Genomic DNA, 12969 nt, shown 5'->3' on the forward strand with positions numbered 1-12969 from the left:
GAACCACCCTAGAATTCATTGTCATAAAAATGAGGGCCTAACTATACGGAACAACTTTGTACAAGAGACTTTTAGTCTAAAGTTTCAATTTCAGGTTCAAAACATATCATTCCACCTAAATCTGCATTCTGGACCACTGTGCATTGTATCCACTCATCAACAGGAGGTCTACCCTGTCCCTGAAAAATAAGCTTGCTGTCTACAAACGAATCATCCTTCCCGTAATAGAATACGGGATGCCAATCTGGGAGAGTTGCGTAAAAGGCCACCATCTCAAATTACAAAGGACCCAGAATAAGATCCTGCCCAAGTAACCAAAAGTTCTGATAAAAGGCTATTTGTGGCTTAAGCAGCTTGGTTGAAGGTGGTTTATAGAATTCTAAGCAGCCTCATTTTTAAGTCGTTAAAAGAACTTGAAAGTTCCGGTACCATAATTGAAGAGCATTCTACCCAAGTAACATAGCAAGCTTTATAGAGGTTTTATAGCATTCTATAAGTCCACAGAACCTACAGAACCCTCATAAAACCAAAATTGTTTTTTGGGTAAGCAGCCTCTGGCGGAACTTGAACGGAACTTTTGGAAAATAAATTAAAGATGGTTTTTGTCCTCTACACCAATTCTATATTTAGTTCGCACTTTTATGAAATTATTTCTAAAGACGGATCGCCGCTTCAGATGTCGATATCAAAGTAGAGAGCAGTAGAGGTTTCAATTTACTTCGGGCACTTTCTTCACAGATCACTCAATCTTCTGTTTAGTTCAGTTCATTTATTAAATTTTACTTCGTTTCACTTCATTCACTTTATTTGCAGTTCAATTCATTTTACTTTTACTTCAAACTAAGACAATCCACTTTTATTTTACTTAATTTCACTTAATTTCAATATTTTACAAACTATGGACTTGGTTCATTTTGGTTCTTCACAATCGGTTTCGTCCTCGTTGTCGTAGTCGAGAAAAAGAGAGTTTTTCCCATGCGGGATGGTCCTTTTATACAACGGGGCTATTCATCGGCGGCGGAAAAAGGAAGTAAACAAACGACAACACTATGCTGCATGAGTTACTCTGCTCCGTTGGGACGACAGCGGGGATGACATCTTGTTGGGACGACAACTCGTAGAAACTCGACGAACGAGGGATCTTTATTAAGGGTGATGATCATTTTCGACAACTAGGCGGCGCTAGTATATTCGTACGCGAACATCCTGGCCCCTTCAGAAATCACTATTTCTGATGGCATGTTGTTGTTGTTGCTCCCGTGCTGGTGATGATTGACGTTGGCGGATGACGTTTACTCTTCCTCGATGTTTACTCTCGTCAGGCGATAGAAGATGATCCAGTCCGGCAGCGAATTGATATTATGGAAAATAGAAGACCCGGTAGAGGGGTTTTACGGATATAATTTCTTGGACAGGGGCTTACCTTGTCCCTAATTAATTAGGGCCTTGTATTTTTATAATTTCAGGTGACTCCGGATGGAAACCAGTGCAACATCGGTGACGGAATTGGTTGAAACGATGACTTATTGTTGGTGTTTTGATTCTGCTTCTGGACGAATGGTTTGTTTTGATGATTTCTCGTTGGATGATGGAATCGGCAGTAAGCAAATCTTGCTAACGGGGCGAGTGTAGGTGCCGTGGGCGGTGCGGAGAGTGACCACCCGTGTGTTTCCGTCTGCTCCAGGATGTAATTCTACGATCCTCGCTGTTGGCCAGGCCATAGGCGGAGTTTTTTCGTCCATAAGGAGGACTAGTTGACCCTTCTCCAATACGATTGGCGGATTGCACCACTTCGTTCTCGGTTGCAAGGTGGCTAAGTACTCCAAGTGCCACCTCTTCCAGATGATTTGGAAGTTCTTCTGGATTTGCTGCCACTTGGCTAATCGGTTGCTTGGGATTTCGGAGACATCAACGTCTGGAACAGATTTGAGCGCAGACCCGATCAAAAAGTGTCCAGGAGTAAGCACGTCGTAATCTGTCGGATCGTCGCTCAGAGGGATAATCGGGCGTGAGTTTAAGCAGCATTCTATCTGCGACAACAGCGTCTCCATGTCGTCGTGAGCGAGTGTGCTAGTGCCAAGAACCCGCACAAAATGCTTCTGCGCGGATTGGATTGCTGCCTCCCACAGACCACCAAAGTGTGATGCCTTGGGAGGGTTGAAGCGCCATCGGATGCCGTGGAATGCACATTCGTCTGCGATGGCTCTATGGTGTTCCTTGCTTTGGATCATTTTGCGTAGCTCGTTAGCTGCACCGATGAAATTCCGCCCGTTGTCGGAATAGATTTCGTTGCAAAGTCCTCGTCGTGCTACGAAACGTCTGAGAGCCTGCAAGAACTTGGCGGTAGTCAAATCGGCAACCAGTTCCAAATGTACCGCCCGAGTCGAGAAACAAACAAACACCGCGACGTAAGCCTTTCTGGGAGCGGCGCGACGGTGTGGGGGTTGGAGTGAAATTGGACCCCAGTAATCGATGCCGGTGATGGAAAATGGTCTGCTTGCTGTAACTCGTGAGGCAGGTAGCTCTGACATAAACTGCTGCAGCAGTTTTGGACGGGCTCTTACACAGGTGACGCAATTGTGGACGATAGTTTTTGCCAGGTTTCTGGCCCCTGTGATCCAGTATCGCAGGCGGAGGATATTGACCAGAAGCTGAGGGGCGGCGTGCAGATGCTTTTCATGCAGCGAACGAAGTAGAAGAGTGGACAAGCCGTGCTTTGCTGGCAGGATAATTTGGTGCTTACTATCGAAAGGTTGAGGGGCTTGATTTAGGCGGCCGCCGATTCTCATTAGTTGATCGCTTTCGATAAAGGGTTGAAACCAACGGAGTTTGGATTTGAGCGAAACTGGTTGTAATTTTTGTAGAGTTTTCCATTCTTCGTTGTAGGACTGTTGCTGGACCAATCGGATGACGGTAGCTTCGGCTTCTCCAAGTTCTTCTGAGCTGAGGAAGGAATGTGTTGTTTGTGCAGATGGCTTGCAGTTCCGTATGAACCGGCGACAATATGCGACGACGCGTAGAAGACGGAAGTAGTTCGAAAACTTGCTCACTAGTACATCGACGAACGAAGGCTCGGTGGTTATTGCAGTCGCTGCCAGTGGTAGTTTGCGTGCTTCGGGAAGCGCAATTTCGTTTGTAATATTGCTCGTCAGCTGGTTGGGCCATGAAGAGGGTTCGAGATGCAGCCATGGTGGTCCGCTCCACCACAGGTCGTTGTGCAGGATGGTTTCCACCTCTGTTCCTCGGGAAATGCAGTCCGCTGGGTTGAGTTGACCAACGACATGATTCCAAGCACAGTGCTGAGTAGCTTGTTGTATTTTTGAGACGCGGTTGGCGACGAATGTAACCCAAGTTGTAGGTGGTGCTTTCAGCCAGCTGAGTACGATTGTTGAGTCCACCCAAAAGTAGACTTCGCCGGTGTGGTTCAGTGATGCTCTGACCTTCTGGAACAGTTCTGTTGCGAGGAGGGCTCCGCACAACTCCAAGCGGGGGATGCTTTGCTGCTTAAGAGGTGCAACTCTAGATCGTGCTGTTAGTAGTGCGACCTTTATGGTGCCGGAAGAGTTTGCTGAACGAATATAACAGCATGCACCATATGCATTCTTTGAAGCGTCTGAAAAGAAATGCAGTTGGATCGACGTCGGTGTAGAACAGATGACCCATCGCTCGATTCGCAGGTCATTAAGCCGAGGTAGTTGTTCACAGTAGGCCAGCCAACGCTCCTTGATCGCTGCTGGTAATTCCTCGTCCCAGCCCCAGGCTTCACCGTTGTTGTTTTTCAGCGTCCACAGCTCTTGCATAAAGAGTTTTGCCGATGTTACCACAGGTCCGACTAATCCAATCGGATCGAAAAGTCGTGCAATTTTAGAGAGCACTGTTCGTTTGGTGATGGTAGCTTCTACAGGGTCGGGGGAGAGACAAATACGATAGCGGAGGCAATCGGTAGAGGGTTCCCAATGCAGTCCCAGCGTCTTTATGCATTGGTCACGATCGAAATCTACAGATGGTTGTAGTGCTCGATTATCGGGAGAGACATCATGGAGAACTGCAGGAATGTTGGAGGCCCATTTGCGTAGGGTAAATCCTCCCTTGGAAAGAAGAGTGTCGAGCTGTTCACGAAGTTCGATGGCTTCTTCTTCGCTGTCTGCTCCGGAGAAAAGGTCGTCTACATAGAAATCCTTTCGCAGTACTTCGGCAGCTCGGGGAAAGTTGTCTTGCTCGTCGTCAGCCAACTGTTGTAGAACTCTTGTGGCTAGAAAAGGTGCGCATGCTGTCCCATAGGTTACCGTTTTCAATTCGTACGTGTCCAAGGGTAAGTCGGGAGAAATTTGCCATACAATGCGCAGCAACGGGGTGTCGCGTTCATCAACCAGAATCTGACGAAACATCTGCTTTGCATCAGCAACCAACATGATGCGGCGGGTTCTCGATCGCATAATGATGGACCTCATTTCCTCCTGGACGATGGGTCCCACCATGAGTGCATCGTTTAGCGAACGTCCTTGGCTAGTTTTACACGACGCATCAAAAACGACGCGTACTTTGGTGGTCGTACTTTCCTCTCGGACAACGGCGTGGTGCGGAAGATGGTAGCAAGGTTTGGGAGGTGTTTCGTAGTCGGCGACCTTTTGCATGTGTCCCAAGGCGTGGTATTCATTCATGAAGTCGACGTACTGTATACGAAGTTGTGGATCGGTTCCCATTCGCTGTTGTATCATGCGAAATCTTCGTACGGCAGTGCGACGGTTGTCGCCTAGTGAAGTTAAGACGTCAGGTTTCACCGGTAGGCGAACGATGTATCGACCTTGCTGATTTCGAGAAACGGTTTGCTGGAAGTGTGCTTCACATGCGGCTTCCTCGACGGAATAGGATGGTGACGAAGTTTCTTCTTCGATTGTCCAAAAACGTTCCATTATCTGAGACAGATCGGCGATGGAGGCAACGTTTGCGACAAGTGGTCTTTTCGGTTGTGGACTGGAGGCTCTTCCAGAAACCACCCAACCGAGCGTGGAATTGATGAGAGGTGGAAGTGCATCGCCAATTCGAATTCGACCCGAGACATGGAAGATGTCGTAGAAGACCTCTGCGCCTAGTACTAGATCGATTGATTTGCGGCTGTGGAAAGTTGGGTCAGCAAGCTGGATTCCGGGTGGAATGCTCCAAGTAGAAGCATCGACGGAGGTGGATGGTAAGTCCATAGTCAAACGTGGAAGAACCAAGCATTCAACGGTGGTGGAGTAGTTACAGACTCTTGATCGGATGTGGGAGGGAACTGTAAACTTAGCGTTGACCGTCGATTCGCCGATACCAGAGATCGGGACGGAAACCCTTTTTCGTTGGACTGTGACGGTTTGGAGGAATCGCTCTGAAACAAAACAACATTCGCTTCCCGAGTCTAGAAGAGCTCTCACTGCATGCTCCCTTCCATTATCATCGACGAAGAGGACGACAGCGGTAGCGAGGAGGACAGTGGTTTGTTTACATTCGGTTGCGGCGTAGTTAGGTAGCTCGGTGACGGTCACAGAGGCTGATGTTCGTGGCTGTTCCTCCGTAGTGTGAGTTGTTGTTGTTTTCGATGTTGTAGGATGATGGTTCGCGCCTGTTGACGTTTCTCCATGGCAAAGTTGAGTGTGATGACGGTTTTTGCATTTTCGACAGGAACTGGACGACGGGCATTCTCGTACCAAGTGACCCTTGCGTAGACAGTTTCTACAGAGCTGCAGTCGACGGATTTCTTTTTCCTTGTCCTCGATGGCCAAATTCGAGAACGTGGGGCACATATAGAGTGGGTGATGTTCAGAGCAAATAGAGCATTTTCGATCGGTGCTGACGTGGCTGACGGTGTGACATGCCGCCGGGCGTTGGGTGAACTTCTTCGGCTGACTGTACGACGATGACGACGGCGGAGTTTCTACGCCTTTTCCGTGAAGCGTTTGGAGGACGGATACTCTCCTCTGAATGAAGCTGGTGAGGTCCTTGAACGAGACATCGTCCTTTGCTGATGAAAATTCCTCCCAATCACGACGAGTTGTGGCATCGAGACGAACGCTGAGCATACGAATGAGAATAAGATCCCAGAATTCCGTTTTCTCTCCTAACTGCTGAAGCACCTTCACGTTGGACTCGAATCTCTCTACGAGTGCATGTAAGTCTGCCGCTGACTCACGTTTGAGGGTGGAAAACTCGAACAAAGCGTTGAGATACGACTGCTTCAATCGGGGTTTGTTCTGGAAATGCTCCTCAAGCAAATTCCAGGCTACGGAGTAGTTCGCTGCAGTAATAGGGATCGTCTGTACAAGTTTGAGGGCGTCGCCAGAGAGGGAAGAACGCAGGTAATAAAATTTTTGAATGTTCGAGAGTTCCGCTGAAGAGTGAACCAAGGACATGTACAGGTCGTGAAAGTTCATCCAATAATCCAAATTCCCACTGAAGACAGGCAGTTTTATATCCGGTAGGCGCACATGGGATGACGTAGGACCTTGGAAGTTCGAATGAGAAGTCGAAGCGGTAGGTGTCGGGGAAGGAGGTGTCAGTTTATTGACGGACAGGAGGAAACCCTTAACCTTATAGTACGACGATTCGTAGCTGGCTCGATCCTTCAGAAGTTGTTCGATGCCGGCCTCGTCGATAGTTTCCAGCTCAGACTGCACAGCGCAGAAATCAGTCCACAGCTTCGTAAGGCTCTCCAAGCGTACTGGGACTTCTAAGGAATGTTGTTCGTCGACATATTTATCCACAAAAGTTTTAGTAAGCATGAAGGACGTCTGCAGGCTCTTCATGCGAAGTTTGAGCGTTTTCAAGCGGCGATCCGTGGACATGGCGACGGGGAATAGTATGGGGTTTGATCTGTGGAATCGAAAGCACCGCGGAGCACAAATGGGACAGGGTGTAGAGAAGTGGAAATATAATTACCTCCTCGAGGCAGTCTATGTGCCTTGTATTAAATGTTTCAGCAGCAACTCGAAGGTTCTCGGGACTTCCAGGCGTGGCCAGGCAGTAGCTCCAAAGATGGTGGTTTCACGGGCGTGAAAGATTCCAGATGACCGGAGTTCATCGGCCGATCCGGCTCGAAGGACCAGATGTCGATATCAAAGTAGAGAGCAGTAGAGGTTTCAATTTACTTCGGGCACTTTCTTCACAGATCACTCAATCTTCTGTTTAGTTCAGTTCATTTATTAAATTTTACTTCGTTTCACTTCATTCACTTTATTTGCAGTTCAATTCATTTTACTTTTACTTCAAACTAAGACAATCCACTTTTATTTTACTTAATTTCACTTAATTTCAATATTTTACAAACTATGGACTTGGTTCATTTTGGTTCTTCACAATCGGTTTCGTCCTCGTTGTCGTAGTCGAGAAAAAGAGAGTTTTTCCCATGCGGGATGGTCCTTTTATACAACGGGGCTATTCATCGGCGGCGGAAAAAGGAAGTAAACAAACGACAACACTATGCTGCATGAGTTACTCTGCTCCGTTGGGACGACAGCGGGGATGACATCTTGTTGGGACGACAACTCGTAGAAACTCGACGAACGAGGGATCTTTATTAAGGGTGATGATCATTTTCGACAACTAGGCGGCGCTAGTATATTCGTACGCGAACACAGGTATTTATGTGTATTCATTTATCAGCATTAGTAGTAGTAACGTAGTTAACGTAGTAGTTTGAAGAATTAAACCCAGTCCTGAGCACAAACCGCTACGTCATCTGAAATATATTACAGTGAGCTGTTGTCCCGCCTATTGTTGGAGTTTTCTGAGCCAGCTGACTGACTTGAATACGAAACACAACACCTTGATGAATTTTAAGTTGGTGTTTACACGCATGGTATTCCATCACACTTGTGGCGCAGTGGTTAGCAATCGTAGATAGAATGCCGAATACACGGGTTCCAATCCAGGAAATTAATTTTTAATTTTTTAATGTTTAGATTTATTCGGGCCACTGATCATTTCATATTTATGTACATTAAATTTTGTTACTAATAAAGACTTAAGTGCGAATTGCTTCATGTGGCTTGAAAGTTCTGTCGGAACTTATGGAACTTTATGGAACTTGAAGGTTCGGTCGGAACTTAATTTGAACTTTATGGAACTTGGAAGTGATTTTAATCGTTGAATGTAGAACTTTTGGTTACTTGGGTGAGAATGATCGTCAATAGTCCATCGCGGACTAGAAACAGGCTTGATGGAACCTCGCTCGCGAGTTTGAAATGAACCGAGCGTAGCATTTTTCTGAGGAGTAGAATGCCTACTGCCAAATCATTCCACTGAGCTTCAGAGCTTGTGAGCGAAGGAGGATAAAATGAGAGTGAGGTGCTGCCATTCATGTTCATGTTTTCTATTACACGCTCTTACTCTCACTCTAGGTGAACTCTGAGCTTCTTGCGTCGAACAAAAAAGCCATCCGGAGTCTCGAAAAGCGCACCTCACGTCAAATCACCCTCTCGCTGAAGTTCACTTTCCCTCCCTCTCTCGAGGAGTTTTTGTTTACTTCTTCCATATTCCTGCCGCCACTCGCAGGACAAGAATGTTTTAAAACCTCCAGTGAGTTTGAGAAGTTTCAGCAAATCTGACTAGAAACTCTGAGGTCCACCGCCTCCTGCCTGGTTTTTAGACACTGGAGTTACGGAGAGCTGACTCGATCGCTACGTTCAGAGATTGCTGTAGGCGAGTCGATCAACACATCATCAGGGATATGGCACGTTAGGTTAGGTTAAGCTAAGTTAGATTAAGTAGGTAGAATAACAAATTTTAAACATTTTAATCAAACATTCTCCACAAGAAGAGAAATGTAAAACATTACAATAGTAAAACACGACATGTACAAACAAAAAATCAAAAATTTCACCAAAGATGAAGAGCCCTTATGGCTAACCTCTTGCCTTGTATTAGCAATTGTAAGCCACGTAACAAATCACAAATAAAGAAGAATTTTACTACTAGAGTGTGTCTTCATAAAGAGATTCCGTTAAGAGGTTTGACACAATTGAAATGATACATCAAATCAGTTTGTCCCAACTCTTGATTGCCCTGAGCACCTGAACATGTAATATCACGGAATATATATATATGTGAAAAATGTACCCCCGAGGCAGTGGCCAGTTCTTGATTAGGTCCAAAACCCATCATTCGACTAATCAAATTAGATCAGAATTCAAAAATAAGATCAATGACAGAATATATAAGAACAATGGTGTGTCAAGAGTCACATTTGAGTTGAATAGCTTCTTGTCCTCGGGTTTGAACGATCGACGGTCTTAGAGGATTGTTATGATTTATGGGGTACGATGGCCTAGTGGCGACCGTTTTTGCTTCCTGAGTTGATAAGGTCACATAATTACCTTACCATGCTTTAAAAGATCGCATCACGTGACAACCATGGAGATGCAGAGGTATTCTAGGTCTTCAGTAACAATGGGTGTCGAACTAACAATCCTTTCCCTCCCTGATGCACCATTATTGACCTTAAAAGTACTGATTCACCGGGTTTTGTACAATAATAGCTAATCCCAAACCCCATTAATTTGATTCTTTGTACAAATTTCGCTGGATCTGGTCAATCGTGGTACGATCTGTACGGTCATTAATGGTCATGCTAAAAAAGCAAGATTTTCGATTTCAAGAATCATATAGGGGAATTTACGTATTCTCGGCAACCTAAGCAGCGACATTCTTTCTATAGCCTTTTTCTCTATGGAAAGCACACATATGCAGTATTGGTTTGTTTACAATCTTTTGCTGCCAGCTGCTCTAACAATTTCAGTCGAAAGAATTGTCAAAAACTGTTTTGAAACGCTTTTACAAAGCTCCAATCTTCTCTAGTGAGAGCGAGTATTGTCGGCAACCAGTTTTTCTTCGGCAACAGTTCCATTTGAACTGCATGTAAATCTGCTGTTCTATTATCGGCAACTCGAAATCAGCTACAATTTGTAGTGCGTGTGTTGCATTTCAAGAAAACCTTGCTAGATTGCTTTTTCTCAGTGGTAAACATATAGTCAAATTGAAGCTGAAAGCATAAAGAATCGTTTGTATGCATTCAGCGAAGTGTTTTCGTAAGAAAATCCAGTGAAAATAGTGTTTCAATTTGGGTTGCCGAAAATAGTCTGTCATGCCGAAGCCGTCATTTCCCCTATATATAAAAGAAAACTTGAGAGAAAAAATCTAAAACATAAAATTGGCGTCTTGCAGTGAAATTTTTCCAAGCTTTCGCCTCCTACATTTCGAAGTGAGAACTACTAGAAAGAGGATAGTTTCCAAATTTTCCAAGTAAAACAGACGATTTTTGGGGCAAATTGGCCTATAAAGAAAAACTAATTATTTCCCGTGGAAACTTTTGCTTGAATCGTGTAAGAAAACGTGTTTGAAAACTAATTGTTATTATTTCGGTATGGATCGGAGAGGTTTTCATGGAAAATAATGCATAACAAGTTTGCACCCACAGCGAGAGGTTACCTCCTGCGTAGCTGCATTTTTCGGAAAATGGTGAATATGTGCGATTTCCACTAAGATGAAAGTGGAAATTAGGTTAATTTACTTAGGAAAGGTTGTATCATGCTGGTGGTAATGGAGAATTGGTTGTATAGGACGCCAATATTCAATAAATTTTCATTTTGGCCTTTTCTAAGCAAACATATTGATACTCACAATTTTCGACGGAAAACGCAACGGAACATGCTTTACTCAACACGCACCATACTATAAAATGGTGCTAGATGGTGATAACAAGATGACAAATCATCTTTATTTTGAGTAATTGAGCAATTTACTTCTGTTTACATCATATTTACGATGCAGCATTGATGGAGCTGCAAAATGAAATGAATATATCTTATGAAAGTTCAACTGGAAAAGTCAAAGATGCACATCAGTCTGATCGTAAATCGTTTTCTTCTTCAATTCGAATATTAATTGGAAGGATTTTACACAGGCTTGAAAAATATTATTATTTAACGCTAATTTTCACGAATTTTATATGCAGTCTGTCAACATTATCATCATCATGCAGTGGCGACATCTGCGTCGAGCTTTTACGGCAATCTTCAAATAGAAAATTGTTAAGTTGCTGGTTAAAACTCATACAATGCCTATAATTTCACTAAAGCCGATAAAAATCAACATAAAAATCAGTGTTTTTGTTACCTCCGATCAGGACAACATCCGAATATGTTAGGTGGAAGTGGCTAGAATCTTGCTTAATCAAAACTCATCCTGTGGATCATCTAGTTATATCATAGAGGAAACTCTAAGACTAGAAGGTCCCGAAATAACGTGCTCAACTTTTTGGCTCTCTTCGGTCCCAAGCTAATCGATTCACCCCTCGAAACATAGGAAAAACCAATAACCCCTCATTTTACCTGTCAAACTTTCATAGCGAATCAAAACAAACATTGCGTAGTACTAGAATTTCAACTAGAACAGGGTACGTTAATCGTTTGCTTGGGACCAATAAGCTAGTCAAGTAGTGAGCCAATTTAAAATCGTTAGTTTCGTATTGATTGTTGGTTATATTTTGCCATGTTGAGAAGCTTTACCAACATTGACGTTGTTCAGAAATGGTCTGCCTTAGCTGCCGTACCTAATTCAGATTCAAGCGTTTTCGCCGGAATTTTAATTCGTAAGGAGGTTCACAGCTCCCCACATAATGATAAATTCAGGCTTTCCATGAGATGCGTTCATATTGAAAAGTTGTCGTATACAATACGGTTCATTATTCACGATTTGCTGGTATCCAACTTTATGAAAGCTGCATAAGTGATTTCACAATCAAAAATAACAGTATGCTCGAGCGAGCAAACCCTGTCCATTTAAGTTACATTAGAGCCGCGTTGAACAATTTGCAGCACCACTAACCGCATCCAATTATACAAAGCTAACAAGCAAACCAAATCCTATAGCTTTAAATTTTAATCATCTGTCGCAATCGTCATCCCACGAAATAATGAAACTGTCTCCCATAAAATGTCGCTCGGTACTTCCCGTGACATGAGCATGTATTACGAGCCACCTCCCAGCCTTCTAGAGCCGGCGGGAACAACAGATAAGTACCTACACAAAAGGTAAGCCCACTCCAAATGTCCGACCGCTTCGAAAAGGGTCTGGCAGTTCCAAGCATCCATATTCCTGTCAGGTGTGTCAGATGCGCAACATTTTTTTTTTGCTTTCCTTTGTCGAAAATGGAAATTCACTTTATGACTCTTTGTCACGAACGACCGACGACGTTCTGGAGCTACGTGTGGTGTTCTCAAAAACATCATCCGATCGGTGGGTATAATGAAGTTCTTTCGCGAGATGAGCTACTCTCAAGGGGTCCCAGTTGCTCGTAAACTGTGCTTTATGGAATCGATTAATTGTCGATAATGTAAGCATTTCTGTGCACAGTTTAATGCTCATTGAGTGGAGATTAAGGTTCGGAGTTTTCTTTGTTCTTCGGAACGGTATGGTGAACATCTGCTGCTCTGTGTCCGTGCCATTTGGGGTTTCGATCGTAAGAAGTTCTTCAACCTGATGCTTTGGATTTTAATCATCGGACCACCCAGCCATGATGGCGATGTTTAACGCAGCGATAGTTAATTATGAAGCTTAATGCGGTTCTGAGCCACTCCGAATCGATTTACGACGGGCTAATTTGAAATTTATGAATTGGTGGAATTATTAAAATAGCAGATTTGAGGAAACTGATATGGTTTGAATGTGTTTGATCTGATGACAATCAGGAAAGCTTTGAAACAATCTTCTTTGACGTCATAAAGGAGAACAAAATGTAACCGTCTACCTGTTCAGCACGTGCTCTGCATAAGCTGGCAATGTTCTTAAAGTTTGTTGGAGAAACCCTACTGGCAGAACTTAACGAAGCAAAACATCATAAGAGCAACGTGTTTATGAGTTTCCCGCATTTTGACGCAGAAGAATACCAAATGAGGCTAAATTTGCAGTGAATCATAAAAATTTTGAACATCATCTTGA

The 12969-nt window shown here is 44.0% G+C and overlaps 1 protein-coding gene across 1 annotated transcript; it reads right to left on the bottom strand.

Moving 5' to 3' along the window:
* Positions 1-1523: 1523 nt before the first annotated feature.
* LOC135702354 (uncharacterized) lies at positions 1524-5198 on the bottom strand. Its single transcript, XM_065223376.1, has one exon. It carries the CDS (start codon positions 5196-5198, stop codon positions 1524-1526), a length of 3675 nt encoding a protein of 1224 aa, XP_065079448.1.
* Positions 5199-12969: the final 7771 nt, after the last annotated feature.

Source organism: Ochlerotatus camptorhynchus, unplaced genomic scaffold (assembly GCF_037179485.1).
Source record: "Ochlerotatus camptorhynchus isolate MF236.1 unplaced genomic scaffold, CSIRO-AGI_Acam_v1.1 ptg000192l, whole genome shotgun sequence".
Lineage (NCBI taxonomy): Eukaryota > Metazoa > Arthropoda > Insecta > Diptera > Culicidae > Ochlerotatus > Ochlerotatus camptorhynchus.

Coding starts and splice junctions, on each gene's coding strand:
- LOC135702354 (XM_065223376.1), bottom strand. CDS start 5,198: ATGGACTTACCATCCACCTCCGTCGATGCTTCTACTTGGAGCATTCCA.